General features: G+C 35.6%; 2 protein-coding genes, 1 long non-coding RNA gene and 1 pseudogene across 4 annotated transcripts; 3 read left to right on the top strand and 1 right to left on the bottom strand.

The window, feature by feature from the left end:
• Positions 1-19,031, top strand: part of LOC141720134 (subtilisin-like protease SBT3) — a 122,054-nt pseudogene extending 103,023 nt beyond the window's left edge.
• On the bottom strand, positions 6,903-8,956 carry LOC141721748 (uncharacterized). The gene is made up of 4 exons (XR_012574836.1): positions 8,772-8,956; positions 8,582-8,635; positions 7,856-7,913; positions 6,903-7,779 (listed from the first exon to the last, which is right to left on the bottom strand). It is a non-coding gene; the product is annotated as an uncharacterized LOC141721748 (long non-coding RNA).
• Positions 18,988-22,555, top strand: LOC141721744 (subtilisin-like protease SBT3). 2 transcript variants are annotated; one of them, XM_074524814.1, is made up of 2 exons: positions 18,988-19,116; positions 20,005-22,555. In XM_074524814.1, the coding sequence occupies exon 2, from the start codon at positions 20,024-20,026 to the stop codon at positions 22,205-22,207; it is 2,184 nt and encodes a 727-aa protein (XP_074380915.1). In that variant the 5' UTR covers positions 18,988-19,116; positions 20,005-20,023; the 3' UTR covers positions 22,208-22,555. The 2 variants fall into 2 exon arrangements, with proteins under 2 accessions (XP_074380915.1, XP_074380914.1); XM_074524813.1 differs by having other exon boundaries at positions 18,997-19,123.
• Positions 22,556-23,552: 997 nt separating this feature from the next.
• Positions 23,553-25,379, top strand: LOC141717328 (putative F-box protein At1g67623). The gene is made up of 3 exons (XM_074519410.1): positions 23,553-23,838; positions 24,048-24,210; positions 24,873-25,379. The coding sequence occupies exons 1-3, from the start codon at positions 23,699-23,701 to the stop codon at positions 25,290-25,292; spliced, it is 723 nt and encodes a 240-aa protein (XP_074375511.1). The 5' UTR covers positions 23,553-23,698; the 3' UTR covers positions 25,293-25,379.
• The last annotated feature ends 2,046 nt before the right edge of the window (positions 25,380-27,425 follow it).

A 27,425-nucleotide genomic window follows, 5' to 3' on the forward strand; every position in this document is an offset into this window, starting at 1 on the left:
TCGTTTAAATTCCGATAATAATATATTAATTCGGTAGTATTCGAGAATAGTGCGTAGCTCGTATTTATACGAGTGATTAGTCGTTGAGTTGGTTTATAATTCGAATAATTCATAGTTTTTCGATAAATAGCGTATCAGTTACTTAAATCGATTGATTATTTGTAAATTATCGATCTAATCAAATAAATAACGATGAGTTGTAAATATTTGCAATAAATTGTGATTAATCCTAATAATTAGGGATTAATTATTTTAAATTAGTAAATAATTATCTATTAATTATTTAATAGTTATTTATTTATTAAATATTTAAAAAGTGATTAATTATTTCGATAATTAGTCACATAATGTTCGATAAATAATAACTTCTTCATTTTAACTCCAAAAAATTATAAAAAAATTAATTTTGACTTGGTTTTTTTCTTAAATAATTATTTAAAAATTAGTTTGGGATTTAAAAATTAGAAATAATTATTTATATTGAATAATAAATTGAATTATCAGTGTTTAATTGATAATAATTCAACCGTTAGTCTGAATTGAGCGAAACGAAAGCCTGTTGACTCAGAAAAATGAATTCTTTTCACTAAAAATAATATGAAGACCTAATTTCTTCTCGAAATTAGTTGATTTTATAGATTGCTTGATTATCAGTCGAAATGCATGCCGAGACGAGTTCGAAAAATTCCGGAAAAATGGGAAATGAAGCAGAAGGTGATCAACGGAGCAATCAGCGAGTCGATTTCGATTCTAAAAATTATTTTAACTATAAAAACGATTATGCGCTTATGTGCTTATGTGTATTATGTGGTTAATCGAGTCTTACTTGTTTATATGTAATATTCGAGTTGGTAATAAACGTATGGGTAAATAGTAGGAACAAAATGAAGTCGATTTAAGGTACGACAGAAGTACAAAATGACTTAACCAATCTATTTTGCTAACAGAAACTAAGCCAGCAAGGCAGGTCAAGTAGGGGTTAGACGAAAGTGATTTAATTACAGTAAGTCGCACATAAGGCAAGTTTCTCCTCTATTCTATTTTCCAGAATAGTGATATTCTCTTCAGATTCTTATTACATTTGCATTACTTTAACTCCTTTATTCATATCTCAGTTCGATTCTTGAATTATTCTTTTCATTTGAATTTATTATTCATATTCCAATTATTTCTCTTAATTATTAATATATTCTTGTGATTAGAATATATCAAAGTATACCGATTGTTCCGGTTGCTATTCCAGGGACTGGATAATATTACTTTTGGGGATTAAGGTTACTTAATCCTAAGGACCGGAACATAACCGGATCCTTGAGATGGGCCGTAGTGCCTGGGTGCCCGACGGGATCTATATAGTGAGATATAGATCCGCACTGTATCCTGGCTGATCAGCAGGGTCTAGCTGCGAACTTGAGTCCAGTGTAGTTCGTTTGTATTCGCCAGCAATGGCCTTCTTTTGATTCTTATAAGGATATATCTTTGCAGATAAACCTGGGATACAGATTCATTTATATTGTTTTAACATTGTGTATATTTTGTAGACTTGTTGAGCAATTTTGGCTCACCCCTTTTTGTTGTTATTCACCTTATTATTTCAGTTAAGAAGGAATATGAAACCCGTCAGAACACGAGTGGTAAAGAAGCGGGTCAAGCCTCGGGATCCTCTTATACCCAAGGTGTTGATCCCAATCCAGGAAGAAAGCTTTGAGTTGGCCAAGCAGGTGGAGTGTTGATAGATATTATATGTGTTTGAATAAAAGCTAAACTTAGTTTAAAATGAGTTAGACAATGGTTTGTAATAAAGAAAGTTTATGAGATTTTGAATGTTGGTTTGTAATAAAAGTAGTTAGTGGTTCTTGTTTTCATAATTCAACCTAGAAAGGTCCTGGTAGTTGTTAAGGGGTTTAGTTTCATTTCTTTATTATTTATTAATAAGCTTGTACAGGTCTTGTCTTGTTTCCCAATAGGACAAACTTCTTCTTGATGTTTTCATCAAGCTTCTTCCATTTTTTATTTAGCTCTAGCTAAACTGCTGCTACATCAAGCTTTTTCAATTTGTCATTTGACTCCAACTTAGCTGCGGCTATCTTGATCAGATCAATACCGTCAAAGGCTGGTGACTTAGTGAAAGCAATTGCTGGAACAATCACCTTGCTAAGTTGTATATTGAGCATTTTCACCCCCTCACTTGTTGACTCCTCCTGGCTAACTGGAATAATAGAGTATTTCTCCCCCTTTTTGTTAGCATCAAGTTGAGTGGAGGTTGAGGTTTGTGTAGCCACCAATTTCTGAATTAGCAGAGTTTGTTGAGCTTGATGGAGGTGGACTTGTGTAATAGATGTTTCCAGGGTCTTGAGCCTGGTGTCCAAACAGTCCACTTTGTTGACTAGATCATAGTTTTTCCTAAGCTGTCTGTTGATATCTAGCATTTTTGTGTTAGGAAAGGTAGCCTCCAATCTTGCAGTAATGTCCCTTTTGACTTGACCAATTTTTGGCTTGAGCTCAGTTACATCTTGATTCTGCTTTAAAGATTAAAGTTGGTGCAGTTGAAGAGACTCTATGTGAGCTTGAAGAAGTCTCTTGGTGTTGGCATTTGTAGTGGCTTGAAGAGCTGTCTGATTTTGTTGAATGATGTGAAAGAGAGTTGATTTGAAATGGTGCTCATCACAGTCTTTGCTAAACATCCAAGATGGAGTGCTTGTACTTGAGCTAGGGCCTGCTTCTCCCCCTGTGTGCATGAAATCTTCTTCATCATCATCTTCATGCCCAAACTCCTCAGAACCACCAGCTGGATAGTCAAATTCATCACCAGCTGTGAAGGGCATGGTAGTGATTGCATCCTTGGCCCTTTGCATAGAAGCAACACGTGGGCCTCACTTGTGCCATGTCAGCATTTGGGCCCCACATATGGGACCACCGATGCCGCATCATCACTGGGGACCACTTATGGGTCCCACATGTGCCACGTCATCAAATTACGTCAGAAACTGTGGGTCCCACACGGGCCCAACATGCCACCTCAGATTTGTTTTCCATGTCAGCATTTATTAAATAAAAAAATATCTAATGCAACGCTATGACCTCTACTGTTGCATGCTGCGCAACACTAATAGTTATTACCAACGGTAACTTCAATGTACTGCAACGCTTTCTCCACTGTGTTGCAATAAACTGAAAATTTTGTAGATAATGCAACGCTTTTCGTGCAACGCTAGCTAAAAACCGTTGCCTATGTGCACTTATGGCGTAGTGCAAGAATCTGTTGTATGATTTTTTTGGCAGGTATTTGCATAAAGGATTGGTAGCCATTAGCAACCTAGTGGTTTAATAAATCATTAGCTAAAACCCTAACCAACATGTCCCTGATACATGTGATCAGGATTGCTGCATAACGTGATTTGTTCGATTTCTTACTCTCAAATTCTTTTACTAATAAAGTATTTCATTTTAATATTTTATTTATTATATTAATTATGTTTATTAAAATAGTAAATATGTTTGAATAATTATATTTAAATAATTATTATTTTGAATGTTAATTTTGGGGTTTATTCAGTGTATTTGTTACATTATTTTTTGATTTGATTTTGGTTGCATATGTTACAAACAAAATCAATTTCAATCCGGTATCTAAGAAATCGAAATCAATAAAAAATAAATTATATTTCTTTATGATACTATTTTGTCAAACCATTAATATCAGCGAAAATAAAGGTGAATTAAATTAACCAAAATGTAACTTCATAATTCATTAATCCACCAAAAAGCAAAATAAATAGCATATCAAACTGTAAATGATGAAAGATGATGATGACGGTGAATGATGATAGAGACACAATGGGGGTGGAGAATGAGAGAAAAGGCGGAGGATTATATTGTTGAAAAAAAGGATAAAGAAAGTGTAATAATGAAAAAACACACCGTACTTTAGTATTTTTCATAATTTTTTTAATATTAATAATATTTTTTCTATTAATGTGAATTTAAAGATCTAGATTTAAGAGCTTAAGAAAAATTAAGGTAGTCATTGATTTATGTGTTTATTTTATTAAACATCTAAACATTAAATTTCTTAATTATAAAATAAAACAAAAAGATAGTAAATAAATATCAAGATTAAGTTTTTTACATGATTTTTTCATAATTTCACAAAAAATATAAGTAGCCTAACCTCCAAATCCTTATTCTTTGCAAAGACAACTGATAATTATAGGTCGGTTGTGGTTCGAAGTGTAGCACAGGTAAAATGCTAGGTTAGATAATAGTAGAATAATGTAATTTTTTCCTATTTTATCTATAATTGAATTAGGATATTATTTATCACTTATTCTAATATATACAATATCGTCTATTTTTAAATTTATATGATTAACGGTTGAAATTGTTTTGACGGTAGTAATAAAATTTTGGATAAGAAGTTGTAATATTTATTATATACACATAAGTTAAGATTGTTACCGTATAGTGTGTAGTACCCAAATTTTCAAAATTTTGAATAAGAGGTCAGCTATGTATTAATTATTATATACTAGTTGATCACCCGTGCCAGGTTAATTTATTTAGATAATTTTTACAAATCATACTAGTATGTGTGTTATGTCAGAATTTCTAATTTTTACTCAGAAAACTCAACACAAACTATCTAGTGGTGGGAAGGATTGCCAAATATACCCACTAAACACATGTATAATACGTGTACTCAATATATATCACGAAGATATATGTTTTGTATATGTTAGGCATAAACATGCCGAACATGCATATTTTTGTAATTGTTTTCTTAATATATGATTCGCATGTTGAACATTCGTATTCAATAAACTCAAAATTTTAATTGCAGTGATCACGCATAAAAATAAAATATTAGTATTCATAAGTTGATCAGTATTTTAACCACCATTGTAGGGTAATATGTATTTTCGGACATCGTTTTAATTCTCTGAGAAGCCACATTGTCTTGTTCAGCTAGAACTTGATAAGCTGGAACATGGTGAGTAAATGCTTTAGCTTCATAAGAAACAGAGTCTAAGACAGCTTGATAATCTTGCTGAATAGCTGTTTCTTTTCAGCCTCATTGACATCCCTTAACTCACTAACAATGGGCTCTTTCCATTCTTCTGTACCTGCTTTTCTCTCATAATCTCTCTTTTCTTGCATCAAGGGCTCCCCTTGGCTTCCCACCCTCACACCCTCACCTTCACCTACTAAGGTGGGACTCCACCCACTCATTTTTGTCAAGCTGGAAGAAATACCTTGCATGTTTTCACTCTTTTCCTCTCCTTTTGCCTGAGAGCAACTCAGCCTCACTCTGTTCACTCCCTTTCCTCAATCTTAAGAGTGATTGTACAACTACTAAATCATCTGTACTTGTGACAACAGTTGAGATTTCAAGTTGTGCACTGATTGTCAACGGATGAGAAACATCCGTCGAAGCAGTAGTTGAAAGTGTCAATGGATAATTGTTGTTAAGCACATCCGTCGAGATACAATCACTGGTCAACGGATGAATAATATTCGTCGAGATAGTAGAAATGACAGAGTTTGGAGTAGAAACTATTGTAGAATCTGTGGTGATTGATTTGAGATTTTGCACAGTATTCTCAGTAGAATCAGAAAGAAATGGCAAGTGAGCCAACAAATCATCTAAAAGATGATGCTCACTTGCTATAGATTTTGGCTTCTCCATGAGAGTTAAAGATGGAGAATCAGGAATTAATGTGTGAATCATGTCCACATCCAGAAAATTTGTGGGTGATTTTTGCGTATGAGGTACTTCTATCACTAAATATTTTGGTTGTGACTCCACATTTACTGGAGCCACATCAATCTGAATTTGAGAAGGTACTGTAACTGAGTCTTTGACTGCAGTTTGAACAGTGTGTGCACCATGTGTATCCCCGAGTATTTCGGATTTCTTCTTTCTAGTATAAGTTTAGGGTGAGCTTGTGTCCTTAATCCTCTTGGCATGTGCTCTTGGTTGAGAGCTTGTTTCAATAGTAACATCCTTTTGGGAGGATGAAACTAGTAATGAACTTATATCCTTATTAATCACTACAGTTTGTTAGGAAACTGCAGTGTGTCTAGGTTTGGTTATACACACCTCTCCATCCTTATTTTCAGGGCTTCTTTTACGTTCACCCTGTCCCTCACCAGACTTACTTCCCTTCACATTCCCCTCTTGGTTTTTAGTGGATTTTACAACTAGCTGCTTTTGAGAGAAACTTGAGGGGGCTTTCTTTGACTTGGATTTTGAGATTTTTGTTTTTGTGGCTTGGGTAGGCACCTATTTGGTCACCGTCACAGGTGTCATGGCCACAGTTGATTGCAAAGAAATAGGTGGTTGAGAAGTAGTAGGGACAAAAACATTTACCTCACTTACCTGAGGCTGTTCCATGATTGACATGTAAAGAATGGGAACACTACACCATAGAATGCATATAGCAACAACAAAAATTTATTGCCTAAAGGGCTTTTATGTTGAAGTAGAAAATATGGCAACAAGTATGAAAATTTTTGGCGTTGCATCCGGTGGTGATGCAATAGAGGTCCTATAGCAACGTTTTAAACCATATATAGAAACAACACAACCCCATTGCAGTAGACAATATTTAGCAACAAATTTAATTTTACAGCAACATACAACATTAACTAGTCCAATTGCAATGAATTTATAATCAAATTTAACAAATATTGCAACAATTTTGAACCAACTGCAATATTTTATGGTTGATGTAATTCTCAGTGGCAACATTTTTGGACATAATTCCAACAGTATTTAAAAAACAAAAGGAATTGTTTATGAATAGACTAGCCAGGAATTTTTTTATGCCACAAAACCAAGCAATATTGTCATTCAAAAGTACCATGACCAAATCAAAATCATCTCTCAGGCTGTCCCAACATTATCTTTACAAACATTCATAATTTAAGTATAAGAGAACAACAAAAAAGAATTTAGCTATGTGTACAAACTTCAAACTTAAAAATTAAACATAAAGCAATCACATGTGTAGCCCGACATTATTATTAATCTTCCTATAGTTAGGCTTGAAGAGGTGATTTTCTTTCCGTGGAAGAATGTTGTCCAAGAAATCACATTCTCCGTATGATAGCCAAGAAATCTCACTACTAGTTTTTCGGCCCCAAAAGCAAATGCACTGCTGCACAAAACAAAATTAAATAAAACATTTTATGTAAAACATTGTGAGTGTTCCATTTTAAAATATATGAAAATGATACTTGACTTGAAGGTAGTATCTGAAATGAATCCAAGAACAAGAAAATCTCAATGTATTTAGGGATTTGTCCTACTATTACAGATGAACGAATCTGCCTGCACCAAATGCACCAAATTCAACAGCATTGAACCTTTGACAATGACTTCTGTATTTTTGGTCTTGCATCAATATGTAATTTGGGAGCAATTAATCTGAATCTTGTTGGGAATATAGGTTAAATTTTTGTATTTATATTTACTTAACTTAGGTTACATAATATACTATATAGAGAGAGGAAACCTTATTAAAAACAAGAAAGTCAATAATTTAAACCTTTGTTTAGTTTTCATCAAAGCCTCAACTTTCTATAGAATTTCACTATTGTCAACACTAAAACATCAAGGTGGCCAAAAGGTATTTTTAGGAGCACTTATCCAGAAGGTACCAGCAATAGCAAATCTCCACAATGCGTTGACATGCTCCGGCAATGCATAAGCGATGCCAACACGAGGTCTGATCAGTATCTTTTCTGGTTCTGATCCATCTAGTATTTCTAGACCACCTAGGTAAATTACCAGAAAAATAAAATAAGTAAACTTTACTTCAAAATAATTTATTGAATAAGAGGGTACAATTACCAGGATCAAAAAGATGGTGGTTGGACCATTCTATAGAAATCTCCAGTGCTTGACCAATCTAGGGAATAACATAATCTTGAATAAGATCCAAGCAGTAATTATTAATTTTGAGAAAACATATTGAGTTGCTAATTTAAACAGGTTATACATCTTGATATGCAAGTGGGACAAGTAAACTCTGAATTATTACCTCTTAAAAAGAATGATAATGACCAAGATCTACCATCAGAAAACAATATATTATTTACATATAACCAACCCAAGTATCTACGTAACCCAGGTATGTAAAGAATTCACAGGACAAGTACACATAACCAGTCAAAACATCTTACAATTATGTAAGCACATTAACAAGTACATGGAGCTACAATTTTGAGAAACAGAAGTGTAATACGTTGCATTGCTGTAGTCATTAGATAGAGAAAATGTAAACCATCTTATCCCTAATTACCAGCAGTCAGCTCAATGGACACTACATAACCCAATGTCATAAAAGAATACCAGCTCATTGATATCCAGCTTGCTTGACTGAGCACCACACTTTAGTGCAGCAGCAGTAATGAAATAATTGCACAAACATTTAATAATGAAATAGAGAAATAAATTGATATTAACAAAATAAAATATTTTTCCATCGATAAACCTCAGGATTGCTTAAAGAACTCATATAAAGCTCTAGTTCATATGTACCCATAAAAAAGACAAAAAAAAATTAAGAAAGTTAACCTGAATAGAATACACTAAACTTGGTCTAAGCCCATCAGCTGATACAGCACGAGCCTGCACAATTGATTCATAACATCAAATATAAGGTGCTAAATATAAAAACCAAGTTGAAAGGTGCTAAATATTTAAAATTTGTAATGTTTTTTATGGAACATGAGGTTGTGTTTCAAAACATAAAAGATCTGGTTACCTAGTTACACCTGTAACAAAATCCCATTTGTATCCAATAAACACAGATTCACTGAAGCAAGAATTGAACCCTGTGTCCATTCGGTCTCGCCTACTCTGCCATTCCCTATCCAAATCAGATGTTTTTTCTACATCATTGTCAGGAACATTCCATGATAATTCATCCTCATTCCACAACTCACTCCCCATAAATCTATAAAAATAGAAAGTGTGCCTTTTAATAAACTTGTAATTTGTAAATAATATTAAGGAATCAAGGATAATAAACACAGGTAATAGAAAGTGTGCCTTTTAATAAACTTGTAACTTGTAATTTGAGTGCTCCAAAATCTCCAAAAATGTTTCAACTCTTAACACTTCAATCTAACATGTCACTAATTTATTACAACTACATACTTGTGCTATTGCCGACTATCGTAGTTTATCCAGCAAGAGGTGAATCAAATTGAATCTTATTTATTTTGTATGTATATACACTAAATTAAACCTAAATAACTAAAATTAAAAATATAAGAACAGTAATTATGAACGGGATTAGCGTAATTTAAGAACATGAAAAAAGACTTGAATATTTACAAAGAAAGTAACTGAGATTTCAAAATTGTTACTTGAACAAAGAAGATCATGTATACTCGATTAAGGAAAACAAGCATAATTGATTTGGGGAAAAGGATTTGGGGTCGATATCTTACCTTTTTACGGCTTAAATCTTCTTCTCGAGCGCATTATTAAATCTTGATATGTATTTTTTGCATCAACTTAAATCTTCTCTCTCTCTTGCGTCGTGTTTCTTGGTATGTGGTAGTGTGTGGCTCTGCTGTATATTTTTTTCTTATCTTCATCTTTTTTACTTTTTGTTAGCCCGGCAAAGTTTTGTAGTCAAATAGTTTAGAAGCCCGCCGGTAGTTTACAATGTGTCTAGGTTTGGTTACACACACCTCTCCATCCTTATTCTTAGGGCTTCTTTTATGTTCATCATGTCCATCACCAGACTTACTTCCCTTCACACTCCCCTCTTGGTTTTTAGTGGATTTTACAATAGTTGCTTTTGAGAGAAACTAGAGGGGGCTTTTTTTGACTTGGATTTTGAGATTTTTGGTTTTGTGTCTTGGGTAGGCACCTGTTTGATCACTGTCACAGGTGTCATGGCCATAGTTCATTGCAAAGAAATAGGTGGTTGAGATGTAGTAGGGACAAAAACATTTACATCACTTACCCGAGGTTGTTCCATGATTGACATGTAAACAAGAGGAACATCCTTGTGGTGATTTGCCCTGTTCAGGTCAGCAATAACTCTTTTCTCTTGGACCCAATAATCTAACTTGTTTGTTGGGTTCAAGATTCAGAGATTCTTAGACACTAAATTAGCTATTAATATAAAGAATCTAGCATAATATATGTTCTTAGACCTCTTCTTTATATTTCCTAACTTACTCCCTAATTCATACATGACTGAAGTACTGAAATTAAAGTACTTATCACTTAAAAGCATATAGAGCATGTTAACAAGTGAATAAGTTACGACATCAAAGTTGCTAACTTTAGCAGAAAATACCTTAATAAAGGAATCACATAGAAAGCTCCATTATTTCCTAAGACTCATTCTCCTAACATCACCTAACTTAGTGGCAGTAAGAGCATAGCCCATAGAAACTAGCATGTTACTCACATTAGTGTCTGTTTGTGGAGCAAGTGTGTTATTTCGCGCAATTTAAAGCATTTTTCAATTATATCACAGTTAATACAATGTTCATTACTTTTGAGAGTGAAGGTAATGGTATTGTCCTTTGAATTGAACACTGTTGTAGTCCAAATTTCCTCGACAACTTCACAGTAAATGGTTGGAGACTCAAGTATGGCATAACTCAGTTTGCAGTTTAGGATGAAGTCTATCATTTTGTGATAGCCTTTAGATGCAGTGATTGAGTACTCATTTTGATTCGTGTCTTATTTGATCTGAACCCCGAAAACTGTGATTTTGCGCAAAACATTGAAATGACTGTTTTTCATCATACATATTTTCATCATACATGCAAAACAGAGATTGCACTACCTTAGAATAAATATGATTTGAAGTTAAGACAGGAACACCACCAGAGATTTTTGTGTGTTTCTATAGTTTTAAAGGTCTTTTATATGTAATTGTAGAATAAAAACTGAAATCTTAAAGTAATTGAAGAGATCATTTATCTCACATAACGAGCATAAAATCAGTTGTAGATGTTTATTCTTAGACGGATTCTTTCCACCAAATCAGCTTATAATGAACATTTACTTGTGTAGAATAGATCAGTTTCACTTACCAAAACTCTGCAAAAATGGGGCTTGAATGTGGAGTTAACTTTTGGTTCCTATTTGCATGGTTGGCTTTTCAAGCTATCTTAGTTTCTGGAAATGATAGGTCTACTTGCATTGTTCACATGGACAAAGCCTTAATGCCAAAGGTTTTTTCTAGCCACCACATTTGGTACTCCACCACCATCAACTCTGGCAAGTCGAGAAAATCATTTGTCCTCTCCATCTCTTCTCTACAACTATGATCATGCAGTTCATGGTTTTTCTGCGTTGCTAAGTATAGATGAATTGGAATCGCTAAAGAAGTCTCCAGGATTTGTCTCAGCTTACGATGATAAAAAGGCCATAGTTCATACCACCCATATGTATGAGTTTTTTTCTCTTAATCCTACAACAGGCTTATGGTGGCCTCTGATTATGGGAAGGATGTCATTATTGGTGTTATTGACACTGGTATTTGGCCCGAGAGTGCAAGCTTCAAGGATGATTGTATGTCTGAGATTCCCTCGAGATGGAATGGGACTTGTGAAGTGGGACAAGAGTTCAGCGCTTCAAATTGTAACTTGAAACTGATTGGAGCTCGATACTTTACCAAGGGCCTTAGCGCTTCATATCCTGAGAGAACCATTAGTATGAACTCTGGTAGAGACACTCAAGGACATGGAACACACACTTCCTCAATAGCTGGTGGAAACTATGTTGAAGGGGCATCATTTTTTGGCTATGCCTCGGGAACTGCACGAGGGATGGCTCCAAGAGCAAGACTGGCCATGTATAAGGTTATTTGGGATGACGGAGGATTTGCTTCAGATGTTCTTGCTGGTATAGATCAGGTTGTTGCTGATGGTGTCAATGTCATATCAATATCCCTTGGCCTTAGTTACATGTCTTTATATGAAGATCCTATAACTATAGTATTAAGTCTACTTGCTCTTAGTTAGATAGAGGATAGTAGTACAGGGGTAGATAATTATTTTCATCTTTGTAAAGTTAGTTACAGCTGACAGATATTAGATGATGTATATATAGTGTCATTGTACATATCTTTTGAATACAACTGAATGGAATAGTTTTTCACAAATTACATCTCTCAACATGGTATCAGAGCAATGATCTTGGTACTTTCTCTCTCTAGTTAGTTACAACCGTTTCCGCCATTAAAGCTTCATCGAAGCTCTCATCCAAAATTTCTTGTTCGCTATTTTCGATCAAATTTCTTCTTTCGTTCACAAATTGTTTTGTTTTTCGACATTTAGACGATTATCAGTATTGAATTTGACAGTTCTTTTATCATTAGTTCTTATGTTTTCTCTGAGTCATTTCGTCAAACAGTTATGATGACGTTGAAGAAACACTTGTTGATAATGAAACAGATAACGAAACTCTTGATTCGGCTTCTAATCATGAAAGTGTATTTCATTCTCTTGTTTTGGAAGCAAGTCATCCACTATAATTGCATTCATCAGATCATCCTGGTCAAATTCTTGTCTCTTCAGCGTTAAATGGAGAAAACTTCAATGAGTGGAAGCGTTCGATGTCTTTGGCTCTTTCTGCGAAGAATAAGCTTGGTTTTGTCACCGGAAAGTTTCGAATTCCTGGTGAGACATCTCCTTATTTTGCTTATTGGCAGTGTTGCAACGATATGGTAATTACGTGGATTCTAAATTCTATTATTCCTGAGATTCGTTCAAGTCTGGTTTATATAACACTGGTAACAGATGTGTGGTTTGATATTCATGTTCGTTTCTCGCATAGCAATGGTCCTCGTGTCTTTGAACTCAAGAAAGCATTGAGCGTTTTAACTCAGGATACTCTTACCAGGATATTATACAAAATTCAAGATGTTGTGGGATGATTTGCTAAATGCTTCAAGTGTGCCTAGGTGTGTTTGTACTTGTTCTTGCAAGATAAAACAACAGTTAGAAACACATGATGAGATGATGAAAGTTACTCAATTTTTGATGGGATTGAATGACGTCTACACTAACATTCGTGGTCAATTACTGATGATGAATCCAATTCCTTCTCTTTCTAGTGTTCTTTCGCTAGTTCAGGAAGAAGAAAGGCAGCACAATTATGTGCATCTCGCACAGCCTACTATCGAGTATGCGACTCTTTTGAACACAAATGACTATAAGAAGAAAGACCAATTCAAGAAACCTGGTTTTAAACACAATAACCTAGAGTGTACCTATTGTCATGGAAAAAATCATACTAGAGAATGCTGTTATCATTTGATTGGTTTTCCACAAAAATCCAAGAATACATTGGCATCTGGTTTCTCTAAGAATTCTCAGCTTGAAAATAAGGTGATTGCGCAAGTTGCAACTTCTTCTCAGGCACCTATTAGAAGTGTTAGTGGAAGTGATCAAATGGATACAATTAATCAAGGAGGTGAATCTGTTGTACCTGCATTGTCTGCCTCACAATATCAACAACTCATTTCTATTCTAAATCAGAATCAGGTTTCTCAATCTTCTAATGAACCACCTCAGTCATCTATCACTCACTTGTGCTCCTATATGACATCTATTTGTTTTACTAATTGTCATTCCTCAAACGACTGGATTGTTGCCTCTGGTACAACAGACCATATCACTTGCTCTCATGAATTACTTTCTGATATCGTGCCATGTGATGTTAACATTTGCTTACCAAATGGTACTCATACCAAAGTTTATTTGAAAGGAACCTTAAGATTGTCTTCAGAAATAGTTCTTTATGATGTTCTTCTTGTGCCATATTTTTATTTCAATCTCATTTCTGTTAGTAAACTCACTTCTAATCTGAAATGTGTGTTTCAATTTCTGTCCAATCTCTGCGTAATTCAAGATTGTAAACAGAAGAGAATATTGGGGATTGGTAAGCTCAATGGCAAGCTCTACAAACTATTTCTCCCTGTATCTTCTCAGATTTCATCAACTCTGTTTCCTGTCAATAACAGAGATCTTCTTTCTGTCTGCAATACTGTCAACAGTCCTGATGTCAACTCTTCTATTCTTTGGCATTCAAGATTAGGAAATTTGTCTTTTAAGTCACTTAGTCAAATTCCAGATATTAGCTGTAATGTCAAATCTTGTACAAACTCTCCTTGTGATGTTTGTCACTTTGCTAAGCAAAGTAGGTCAATTTTTCCTTCAAGCAATAGTCATGCTGCTTTACCATTTGAACTGTTATATTATGACATGTGGGGAACATATAGGCATAAAACCTATAGTACATGTACTTCTTTTCTCACAATTGTAGATGACTGTACCAGGTGCACCTGGACATTTCTTTTGAGCAATAAATCTCAAGTTTGTTCTATATTTCAGAAATTTCTTGCTTATATTCAGAATCATTTTCGTGCTCAAGTCAAGACTATTAGGTCTGATAATGGCACAAAGTTCTTTAATAAAGAACTAAATTCTGTTTTTACTTCACTTGGTATTATTCACCAAAATTCTTGCATAGAGACTCCTCAACAAAATAGGAGGGTGGAACGCAAACATAAACACATCATATCTATAGCTAGAGCTCTTAAATTTCAATCAAATGTTCCCATACATTTATGGGAATATTGTTTACTTACAACAACTTATTTGATAAATTGAACACCATCCTCTGTTCTTAATAATATGTCACCTTATGAGATGTTGTTTCATAAATCACCTTCTTATACTCACTTAAAAGTGTTTGGTTTTCTGTCATATGCTTCCACTTTGTCTCATAGGAAAGAAAAATTTGCATCTCGAGCTGTTAAGTGCATTTTTTTAGGTTATCCTCAAAATCAGAAAGGATACAAACTCATGAAACTTGATACTGGTCATATGTTTACTTCTAGAGATGTATGTTTCTATGAAACAGTGTTTACTAACAAAACCTCTGTTCTAGTTCTACATTAATGTTTCCTCCACATACTTCCATCATAGATGAGTTAGATCCTAAATCTCCTAATATTGAGGTTCCACCTGATTTTAATATCTTTAGTCATATGCCTGAGTTTTCTCCTCAGCCCAATGATCTTCCAGTGTCTTCTTCTGAGATAACACATCATAGAGTGTCCCATTCCCACTCAAATTCTGACTCAACGGTTGGTCCAGTCCAACAAGCTAGGCCAACTAGAACAAGAGTTCTTCCTGCCAAGTTCTCAGATTATACTAGAATTCCTTCCACTGTTCAAAAACAAACTCGTCTAAATCTGTGTTCCGTTCAATATCCTATCTAATTGGTTGATTCTGTTAAAAAAATTTCTCCTACTTATCAAACCTTCATTACAAATTCTGTAACTATTCCAGAACCTTTATTCTATTCTCAAGCTGTGAAAGACTCTAATTGGTGTAAGGCAATGCAACTTGAGCTGAATGCCTTAGAATCAAATCATACTTGGCAAATTACAACTCTTCCTCCAAACAAAAAGGCTGTTGGTTGTAAGTGGATTTATAAAGTAAAATATAAATCAGGTGGTAGTAGGTAGTCTGCATAGATACAAAGCTCGACTGGTTGCAAAAGGTTTTACACAGACTGCCGGAGTAGATTATTTTCAGACTTTTGCCCCTGTTGCCAAGATGGCAACAATGAGACTTGGAAGCTCAGCATCAAATGAAAGATAATACTGGTACTGTACTTTCTGATCCTTTAATCTATAGAAGACTGGTAGGTCAACTCATTTACTTAATGATTACACGACCTGATATAACGTATCATGTGCATATTTTGAGTCAGTTTTTGGCTTCACCTACTGATGTTCATTGGCAAGCAGCTTTAAAACTTGTTAGATATATTAAAGCTGCTCCAGGTCAAGGGCTTCTCTTGTCAGCATCTAGTTCATTAACTCTTAAAGCATTCTGTGATGCTGACTGGGCAACTTGCCCAATGACTCAAAAGTCTTTATAGCTCGATCTTCAGCAGAGGTTGAGTACAGGTGTTTAGCAACTACCTTGTGTGAAGTTACTTGGTTGAGTAACTTACTTACGGAATTGAAGTTTCAAGTTCCACGTCCAATTCCATTATACTGTGATAACACATCAGCTGATAATCCTGTACTTGATGAGCGAACAAAACACATAGAACTAGATTGCCACTTTATTCGTGATAAAGTCAAGGAAGGTTTTGTTCAACCTATATAATTATCAACTGCTCATCAGCCTGCAGATCTCCTGACGAAACATTTGTCTGCTGCTAGATTACAATTTTTATTACGCAAATTGGGAGTGCTAAATCTGTTTAGCCCTGCCCATTTGAAGGAGGGTATTAAGTCTACTTGCTCTTAGTTAGATAGAGGATAGTAGTACAGGGGTAGAAAAGTATTTTCATCTTTGTAAAGTTAGTTACAGCTGATAGATATTAGATGATGTATATATATAGTGTCATTGTACAGATCTTTTGAATACAACTGAATGGAATAGTTTTTCACAAATTACATCTCTCTACATATAGCTTCATTTGGAGCTATGAGAAAAGGTATATTTGGTATTCTTCGGCAGGAAATGCAGGCCCTGGTCTCGGGTCTCTTCTTAATGGTACTCCATAGGTCTTAACAGTTGCAGCAGGCACAGTTGAGAATACTGGGCGGGAACTTGATTTTGGGTAACGGGCTAAACCTCACTGGCTGGACCGCGTTCCCTGCAAAAGCCTTAGTGAACGATCTTCCTCTTCTTTACAACGAAACAATCTCTACTTGCGATTCAGCTGAGAAGGTATTTCGAGATCCCAAAAACTTGATCATTATTTGCAAAAATGAGTATTTATCAGCTACTAGTATGTTATCTTTTATTGCCAATTCAAATGCTATCGCTGGTATCATTATATCCGATAAACAATCAGTGTTCACGGATGGTTTTCCTTATCCTGCAATTGTAATTAGCTTGAAGGAGGGACTTGATGTGATCAAGTATGCACAAACAAGTTCAAATCCTTCGGCTACCATCACTTTTCAACAAACCTTCGTTGGCACAAAACCTGAACCCGCGGTTGCTGCATATTCTTCAAGGGGACCTTCACCTAGTTGTCCGGGTATTCTAAAGCCAGACATAATGGCACCTGGGACATTAGTCTTAGCTTCATGGATTCAAAATGATCCTTCATCTATTATTGGACCTAACATACAATTGTGTAGCGATTTCAAAATAATTTCAGGAACCTCAATGGCTTGCCTCGGGTGTTGCAGCTCTTCTAAAAGGTGCACACCCTGAATGGAGCCCTGCAGCTCTTCAATAGAATTCTTGTAAAGCTTGATCGAACACTAGGTGGGAACTTGATTTTGGGTAACGGGCTAAGCCTCACTGGCTAAACTATGTTCCCTGCAAAAGCCTTCGTGGAAGATGTTCCTCTTCTATACAACAAAGAAATCTCTAATTGCGATTCAGCTGGGCAGTTATCGCTAGTTCCCAATAACTCTATCATTATTTGTGAGAATAAGAATTCCACAGTGTATGATATGGTGTCTCTCATTGCGAACTCAAATGCTGTTGCTGCTATCATTATATCCGATGAACAATCAGTGTTAGGCGATGATTTTCCTTATCCAGGAGTCCTAATCAACCCAAAGGAGGGACTTGATGTGATCAAGTATGCAGAAACAAGTTATAAACCATCAGCTGCATTAAGTTTCAACAAACCTTTGTTGGCACAAAACCTACACCTGCAGTTGCTAAATTCACATCAAGGGGCCCTGCGCCTAGTTGTCCTGGTATTCTAAAGCCAGACATCATGGCACCTGGGACATTAGTCTCAGCTTCATGGAATCCAAAGACTCCTTCATGTACTATTGCACGTAAAATATTATTATCTAGTGATTTCAATGCAGTATCAGGAACATCAATGTCATGTCCTCTCGTGTCTGGTCTTGCAGCTCTTCTAAAAGGTGCACACCCTGAATGGAGCCCTGCAGGTATTCGTTCTGCAATGATGACCACCGCGAACCCTCTGGACAATTCACAGCAACAGATCCTAGATGTTGGCACAGATTTCGGCCTTGCTACTCCCCTTGCAATGGGAGCTGGTCAGATTGATCCTAATCGTGCCCTCCATCCTGGGATTGTGTATGATGCCACACCACAAGACTATGTCAACTTCCTCTGCTCAATAAATTTTACCAGGAATCAGATCTACACCATCACAAGATCAAATTTCAGTTGCTTGAATCCAACTTGTGATCTTAACTACCCGTCCTTTATTAGCTTGTATAACAGTACTCTGGCTACTGGTGGTATAACAACAGTACACTATCACAAAAGGACTGTCACAAATGTTGGAGATGGTGCTGCAACTTATAAGGCTCAAGTATCCGCGCCAAAGGGTTCAGTTGTTACAATTTCACCAGATGTACTAGTCTTCGGGAAGACGTATGAAAAAATAAGTTACTCCATCTCTTTAGCTTTTACAGGTGACAGGAACGGAACTGTTACATTTGGTTCACTTACCTGGATTGAAGAGAACTCAAAATACAGTGTCAGGAGTCCAATCGTGATATCACCAATGGTAAATCCATGGTGATAAAACTTATTGAGCCTTTTTTCATTGTTCTTGCTCTGGCACAATTGTGTAGTTTGAAACGGTGGCATGAAATTAGTATTGTGTTTGTAAAAACAATCAATTTCGCGATACATAAAATTCCAGTGCTTTTATCCATAGGTTGTAATAGTAATCATCTCATTATATTGTGCAATGCTTTTCAATTTACTTCTATGTTTCATTTGGGCTTTCAAATTTATCTAATATTGATACATGTTCTTGTAATCATGGTTCAGTCCCTCACGGTACTATGATTAGTTTTATAAAACATTGGAGTCGCCTTTATGCTTCTCCAAGCAAGCTTTTTTTAAATAGTCCTAACCAAAATTTGGCCAATCACTGCAGGAATATCACGTCATTTGATTCAGGCATGCAGCACTGATCATGGTGTGTCATCCATGCCTGCAATGTATATGCATGTTTGTACTTATTATTCGCGGAAATACATCCCGGGAGATATCTGTATATGTTGCAGAAAGCACAAATTTTTTCACTTGATCTGCAGACTGCAGTAAACCAGCAGCAGGGACCTTATTATTTTCTTCTCTTCAGCACCTGTAAGTGGTAAATATTTCACTCTTTTTTACAATCACATAGTCTTGCACTTTTTGTCCATGTTCTTTTGCCAGGTGTAACAAGAAATCAGTGATGCATCCCTTATAATTTGATAAGGAATGGATACAGTAATCATATAATCTATTCTACTAGGAACACATGTTAAATTGCATTTTATATTACGGCCGTTCATACATTTGTCTTGAATGTTTGATACAAGAATAATATTCTGAAATCATAACGTTTTGTGAGACAGCTTCTTCTGCACAATGCTTTCAGATTTTCTTCTCTTGATCTCATCATTAGTATCTGTTAAAACAATTCCCAGAACATAAAAATTTATTACAAACTCAGAACTAATATTAAAAGTTCATATGAACTAAAACCTCACAATGGTTTTTAAAAACGCAGGACAGAAATTAAACTATCCTACCTTAAGTGTAATTACTATCGAACAAGAGAACTATCTCGATCAATCAATCAAACTATTCTGCAGATGAAGGTAAGCGAGAAGGAAGTTTCAATTTGTGTATGGAGCAATCAACATCATAACTCTTACTAAACTAAAGATAGGCAATAGATACTATTTCCAGTAGTTAATAGCTAGGAACCAGCTATACATCATGTATACTACAAAGCTGTAATATGTAGTAAAATATATATTTTTTACAATGTATAGGTTAGTTCAGACAAGACAGACAACAAAAAGAGGTGATAATTCCAATTTCTGAAGCAGACCTGTCAATCTTGTTTGCTCAAATGACTATGTATAAATGCATGTGCAAAACGTTGTATTTTCACTTACTAAAATCTGCGAAAATGGGGTACTACTTTCTCCTTTTATTTGCATGTTTGGCTTTTCAAGCAATCATAATTTCTGGAAATGATAGGTCTTCCTATATTGTGCACATGGACAAATCATTGATGCCAAAGGCTTTTGCTAGCCATGAAATTTGGTACTCTACCACCATCAATTCTGTCAAGACTCAAAATCTCGAATCTTCTCCATCTTTGATCTACACTTATGATCACACGTTTCATGGATTTTCTGCATTGCTATCGAAAGATGAATTGGAGTCAATAAAGAAGTCTCCAGGCTTTGTGTCAGCTTACAGTGACAGGAAGGTCACACTTGATACCACCCATACATCTGAGTTTCTTTCCCTTAATCCTACTACAGGTCTATGGCCAGCCTCGGATTATGGGAAGGATGTAATTATTGGTCTCATTGACACTGGTATTTGGCCCGAGAGTGCAAGTTTCAAGGATGATGGTATGTCTGAGATTCCCTCGAGATGGAAGGGGACTTGTGAAGTGGGACAAGAGTTCAACGCTTCAAATTGTAACTTGAAACTGATAGGAGCTAGATACTTTAATAAGGGGGTTATTGCCGGAAATCCTAACATTACCCTTAGTATGAACTCTGCTAGAGACACTGAAGGACATGGGACACACACTTCCTCAACAGCTGCTGGAAACTATGTTGAAGGGGTATCATATTATGGCTATGCCTCAGGAACTGCACGGGGGATGGCTCCGAAGGCAAGGTTGGCCATGTATAAGGTTCTTTGGGATGAGGGAGGATATGCTTCAGATGTTCTTGCAGGTATGGATCAGGCAGTTGCAGATGGTGTTGACATCATATCAATTTCCTTGGGCTTTGATGATTTGCCTTTGTATGAAGATCCTATAGCTATAGCTTCTTTTGGAGCCATGGAAAGAGGTGTACTTGTTTCTTGTTCTGCAGGAAACGGATATCCTGATCTTGGATATCTGCATAATGGTAGTCCATGGGTCTTAACAGTTGCAGCAGGCTCCATTGATCGAAGACCAAGTGGGAGATTGATTTTAGGAAATGGTTTAAGCCTCACTGGCTGGACTATGTTCCCCGCCAAAGCCTTTGTAAAAGATGTCCCTCTTTTCTACAGCAAAAATGTTTCTGATTGTGAAACTGCGGAGCAGTTAGCATTAGTTCCTACTGACGCTGTCATCATTTGTTATAATAAATATTCTGCTGCTCTCGAGATGTTGTCATTTGTTTCTAACTCAGACGCGGTTGCTGGTATCATTATATCTGATGATCAGTCACTATACGAGTTTAATAAATTTCCCTATCCTGGCGTTGTAATTAGCCCTGAGCAGGGACTTGAGGTGATCAAGTATGCACAGACAACCTCAAAACCAACCGCTACCATCACATTCCAAGAAACCTTTCTTGGCACAAAACCTGCTCCTGTAGTTGCTGCATACTCTTGCAGGGGCCCTTCAGGTAGTAATCCGAGTATATTGAAGCCAGACATCATGGCACCCGGGACATTAGTCGTAGCTGCATGGAGTCCAAATGTTCATTCATCTATCATTTGGCCTAACATAGAATTGTCTAGTGATTTCACTGCAATAACAGGAACATCAATGGCATGTCCTCATGTATCAGGTATTGCAGCTCTTCTAAAAGGCGCGCACCCTGAATGGAGCCCTGCAGCTATCCGTTCTGCAATTATGACCACCGCAAACCCTCTGGACAACACACAACAACAGATTCGGGATGTTGGCACAGATTTCGATGCTGCTACTCCTCTAGCTATGGGAGCCGGTCAGGTTGATCCAAACCGCGCCCTCAATCCAGGGCTTATATACGATGCCACAACACAGGACTATGTCAACTTCCTCTGTGCGAATAATTTTACAAGAAATCAGATTTATACCATCACAAGATCCAATAACAACTGCTCAACCCCATCTTCTGATCTTAATTACCCTTCCTTCATCAGCTTGTACAACAGTACTCTAGCTAGCAATACTGTTGTAACAACTGTAGATTACTTTACGAGGACTGTCACAAATGTTGGAGATGGCGCTGCAACTTATAAGGCCAAAGTGGAGGCGCCAAAGGGTGCAGTTGTGACAGTTTCACCGGATACTCTGGTTTTCGAGAAGAGATATGAAAAACTAAGTTACTCCATCTCCATAGCTTTTACAGGTGACAAGAACGGAACTGTCACATTTGGTTCACTTACCTGGATTGAAGAGAACTCGAAAAATACTGTCAGGAGTCCGATCGTGGTATCACCCTATGTAAATCAATGGGAATAAATTGTCAATCTAGAACTGTTTTCAGTGCCATGATCTGGACTGTACAATCAAATCGGAAAAGATTATTTAATCTTTCACTCCGAATATTTTGTTTTCCGTAATAAAAATCTTACAGTCGCAAAATATCTTATAGTTTATTACGTGTCAAAACAAGGCGAATCTAGTAAGGAGTACGAGGGACACGTCAGTTCCCGCCCTTCATAGAATACTAAGATTACAGAGGAAGTCGATCTAATAAGGTTGAAGAAAACAAAAGATACTTTATGTCTCATTACTGTATTGCATTCGTGCATTATATGATCGCGAACAAGTTCGAGTTCGGTTCGTTAAGAGTTCAGTTTAGCTCGATTCGTTAAGGGTTCGAGTTTGAACTCGAACACAAAAATGTATTTGATAAAAAACAAGATCGAGCCGAGTTTTTGGCATGTATAGCTCGAGCTCGGATTGAAAAAAAAAATAATTTTTTTATATATTGAATTATTATAAATATTGTTTAGATTTTTTAAAAATATTTTCCAATTATTGAACAGTATGTATGTCAAAATATATATTTAATAATCCAAAAAAGGTTCAAATAAAAAAAAATTATATTCTAGTAATTAACAAGTGATTTGACTTGTTATTTTAGTACATATTTTTTAAAAATATTTATGAATAATCTAATTGTACGGATGTTAAGATTTATATATTTTAGTGATAAGATAAAATTTTCAGAAAAAATAAATTTATTTTGTTTGTTATTTTAACAATCAACCAATGGTTTGAATAATACTTTTAATATTAATTAATGTTTAGTCGTATACTAATGTTTCCTTTTTAAAAAAAAATATTTATGAATGATCCAACCATACGGATGTTAAGATCTATATTTTTACTGATATGACAAAATTTTTAGAAAAATATAAATGTATGTGATTTGATATTTTAACAGTCAACCGGTGGTTTGACCAAGATTTTTACTTCAGCTCGGCTCCGCTCGACTCGAATCGTTTTAATAGAGAAAGCTCGTACTCAGCACGGTTCAACTCGGCTCGGTTGTGATCGATAAAGCCTCGTGTGTAGCTCGTTAGCTAACGAGTTCGAACTCAAACACGATTTTTTGTTCGTTATGAAAATCGGCTTGGCTTGAGACGTCAAAAAAGGGAAATTAAAACTCGACTCATCAAAACTCGGCTCCATTAATAAAGCGCTCTAATTGTATGTCTTATTTCCTAGTTTGCATTATGTAAAAGGTAAAGGGTGCTTATCGATGAACTAATATATATTTCCTTCTATATCAAAATACACTAGCACACCTACAACTACAAGGCTACAACACTACTTTATTTAATCACCCAATTTTTTAATCCATGAAGCTTCGTAGAAATCTAGAACAAACAGGAGAAGGAAATAGTTCTACCCATATATCTGAATCAGAAATTGAAGTTTATAATCATCGTCTATTCATCCAAAGCCTTCACTCGCGTTTGTTGTGAAAGCAATACATTCAATATGGATGTGAATTTAAGAGTTTCGAAGAAAATTTATCGCAAGAAGAGCATATTAGACTCCATTCCGGCTGAATTAGTTATCGATATTGTAGCTCGTGCAGCAACATGTTCAAGCAAAGATTTGTTCAATACCAGGCTAAGGTAAAATTATCTGTTTACAAAAACTTATAATTGTTTCAATACATTAATTCAATTACGAATGGTGCCGCAGTTGAGCTCTTGTATGCCTTACGGGATGTCAGAAGTCGAACCCCTGACGCGTGTGTGAGCGATTAATTATATAATAAAAATTATGAATCTACTGCATGCATGCATGCTTACTAAATCTATTTACATGTTTGTTCATCTAGCTGCAAAACTCTGAATAAACTTGGGGATGACAAGTTCATTATTCAACATGTTTCACTTGACAAATTCCCTGTAATTCCATGGAAGATATCAGACCAGCAAGCAATCTTCTGGGATCGCTGCATCAACTCTGGAAATTCGGAAGCCATATATCGTCGGGGAATTGTAAGTATAAAATTCTGCTTATATTTTTTATGCATAATGATTTAACCATAGATTTTCAGGAGTTTATGTAAATTTTATCGCGTGGACGTTCATTCTTTAATTGTAGAGAAATTATCAAAAATACTATGTTTTCTAAGTATTTTTACGATTTTACTATCTTATGAAAATATTTGCAAAAATACAGTGCCACAAAATACAACCAGATATACAACTAGTTGCATCGAGTTTTTGGTTGCATTTGAGGTTGATTTTGGTTGCATTCGAGGTCGCATCTAGTTGCTGACCAGTCGAGATTGCATCCAGTTGGAGAAAAAGCAGTATTTTTGTAAAAAAAATTGTATAATATATAGTCTGGTAAATAAAATTAGAACTTTTTGGTCATTTAGGACCATTAGATTTAATCAACAAAAGGGCCGGCCGTGAGATTCGAGGGGTTCTAGTTGAAAACAGTTTATGGGGCCCTAATATACATATATCATGGAAATTCATAAATATTTAGTTAAAAAAGTTAAAAAATTTTGAGGCACTTATGTGTCGGGACCCTAGACGCAAGTCTTTCTATCCTATAGTAAGGCCACCCCCGTCAACAATTCATATTTATTCGTTCTGGTGCAGTACAATATGTATTCATATTCGTATTCATATTCTATAATTTACTACAGGTACACTACTTTGGACGGTTTGGAAAGGGAGATAGAGAATCATGCATGGAATGCTTGCAGAAGGCTGCAAATTTAGGGCACCTTGAAGCCACATATGTGACTGGTATGCTGGGGATTTTACTTGGAGGTGAAATTAAGCAAAGAGGGATGAAGATTATCAGTGACATGAAGAAATCAAAGATGTCGAAACATCGAACCAGAGAAGCTAGAGAGAAACTTTTAAGAACTCTTCAATCAAATTTTTGGTCATCACCAGAATCTGTTGTGAAGCAAAGATGGCCAACTTGCTGCACAAGGCATCCACATGCAAAGCTGGTTGTACAAGGGTGGGAAACACATGATGTTGATTTAGAATGTGAAGCATGTCTTTGTGATCAGGAAATATTACATGTAGGGAGTATCATACCAGATTACATCTAGGTGCTAGATTTATGCATTGGATTTATGCATTGGCTATCCTGTAGGGAGTTGCTCAATTTCAAATAGTGTTGTTGAATATTAAAAATATAGGGTCATATTCCTCTCCAAACCATTAGCCTAAAAACTCTTAGAACCTGTACATCTTGGTTAAGTTACCTAAGATTTTGAAGCAGAATTCGCCTTATTTTGTAGTTTTGTATTCTTTGGCTAAACTTTGTATTTCGTATTGAGATTTTGATATATTTTAACAATTGAATTCAGAGAGTCTATTAAAAAATTAGGGTTCTGCAGCAACATTTGCCTGATTTGCAGTATTAATTAGTGTTCTTTAGCAGAATTCACTTTATTGTGTAGTATTAATATGCTATTTACTTAGAGTTCATGTGTAGAACTTTCCCAGAATTTGCATGGTTCTAAGGTTCCATTTTAAGGATCGGTTCTAAGTTGAGTGCGACCCAAAATTTATATATAATACTAACATTTTTTTATTGTAGGTGAACTCGCAGCCGCTACCCTTCGGGTGCGCACTGAATAAACCTCACGGCTCACGCAATAGCCTGCAAACCACGTGAATCAAGATAAACCGCACTTAAATAACAGGCTCTGGTTCAAGAGACATAATCATAAATTTTCCTCACGTGGAATTCGAACATGTGACCAAGAGGATAATTATCCCCTCTTTAACCAACTCACTGAGATTAATAAATTTATACCGGGATGGGATAGCTCAAATGGTAAAAAACTTATGTCTTGTCGTTTCATATTTTTAAGGCACATAGCCTAATTATTAAAAAAAAGATAAAATCTATATAATTAATTTTAAAAATATCAAATTATTATATATTCTCTGTTTTTAATCAGTATCCTAAATTCCTAATACACTGTGTTTCTCCTCATGCTGAAGAAACTTTTGAAAGATCGAGACAAACATAGCTAAATACGACCGAATCTAGTAGTATTTTAACTAAATTTAACTCGTTTTATTTTGTTTCGGTCTTATTTAGCCGTTAGCCGTTTTTCTTGCAGTGTACGTGACTAATGATTTTGAGGTAGGAATGTGTAGAAGTGAGATTGGGACATTACATGGCCAACATTACTCCTAACCTATATAACTATCTTAAGTACACAGTAGTTCTATCTAGTTACAGAATTGCAGTCTTCATTTCGACTGTAATCAGAGTATTTGTCGAGTACTTGTTGATGCAAAAAATATTTCGAGGCACATATTAGTTCTATCTAATTAAAAGTGTAGCGGTATTAATCATTTTGATTATAACCGGAGTATTTGTTGATGTATGAATGTGATTTGATCAAGTATATTTTAATGTTATTTCTCGATCTTTGATGATCATGTCCAGGGGAGGATCTAGTAAGGGTCACGGGGATACGTGTCCTGCCTAAAACAAAATTTTACCTTTTTTATTATTAAAATTTTTGAAAATATATGAAAGTGACCCGAAAATTCAAAAATATAAGAGTGTATTAAAAAATATGGTTGGTGTCCCCGGAATATAATTCTGGATCCGCCCCTGATCATGTCAAGCTGAGATGCAACTATTTTTCACCAATGAACGAACTTTTAATCATGAAACTAGCAGCCTGCAATCTATGCAAAATTAGTTGCTCTACTGCCTATATATGTTGCCTATATGGCTGGTGAACTTGCTTTACTGAATGTTTTGGTCTTTTTTCGGTTTACTTTTTAAATTGCTTAGATTTCAATCTTGTAGTATGTTTGTGCTTGTTTTGACTCTGTTAAATTACTCGGTTAGCTGCATTCTCCCTGTTAGTATTTATATAGTTGCATTTTTATAACCTCCTTAAACTTTGACCAGATCAATTAGTTCAGTTCTTTTACTTGTCTGAAATGCTATTTGAACGTGCTTAGGAAAATGTGAATTACAGGGACTGGTCTTCTGCAGTTATTGAGTTATTCTGTATACAGTGTCAGCGACGACTGATTTGCAGTGCAGGAGCCAGAACCCTGCTGCATATATCAAGGACTGGTCTTTTCGTCGTTCTTTATGTTGAGCAATATATTCAGGATGAGTACACTACTACTGGAGATGAACTTGTTGAGCTGTAGGCCTGCAGTGCAGACTTGGTTTTTTGCATTGTGCAAAACTTTCCAAT

This window comes from Apium graveolens, chromosome 4 (assembly GCF_009905375.1).
Source record: "Apium graveolens cultivar Ventura chromosome 4, ASM990537v1, whole genome shotgun sequence".
NCBI classification, from domain to species: Eukaryota; Viridiplantae; Streptophyta; class Magnoliopsida; order Apiales; family Apiaceae; genus Apium; species Apium graveolens.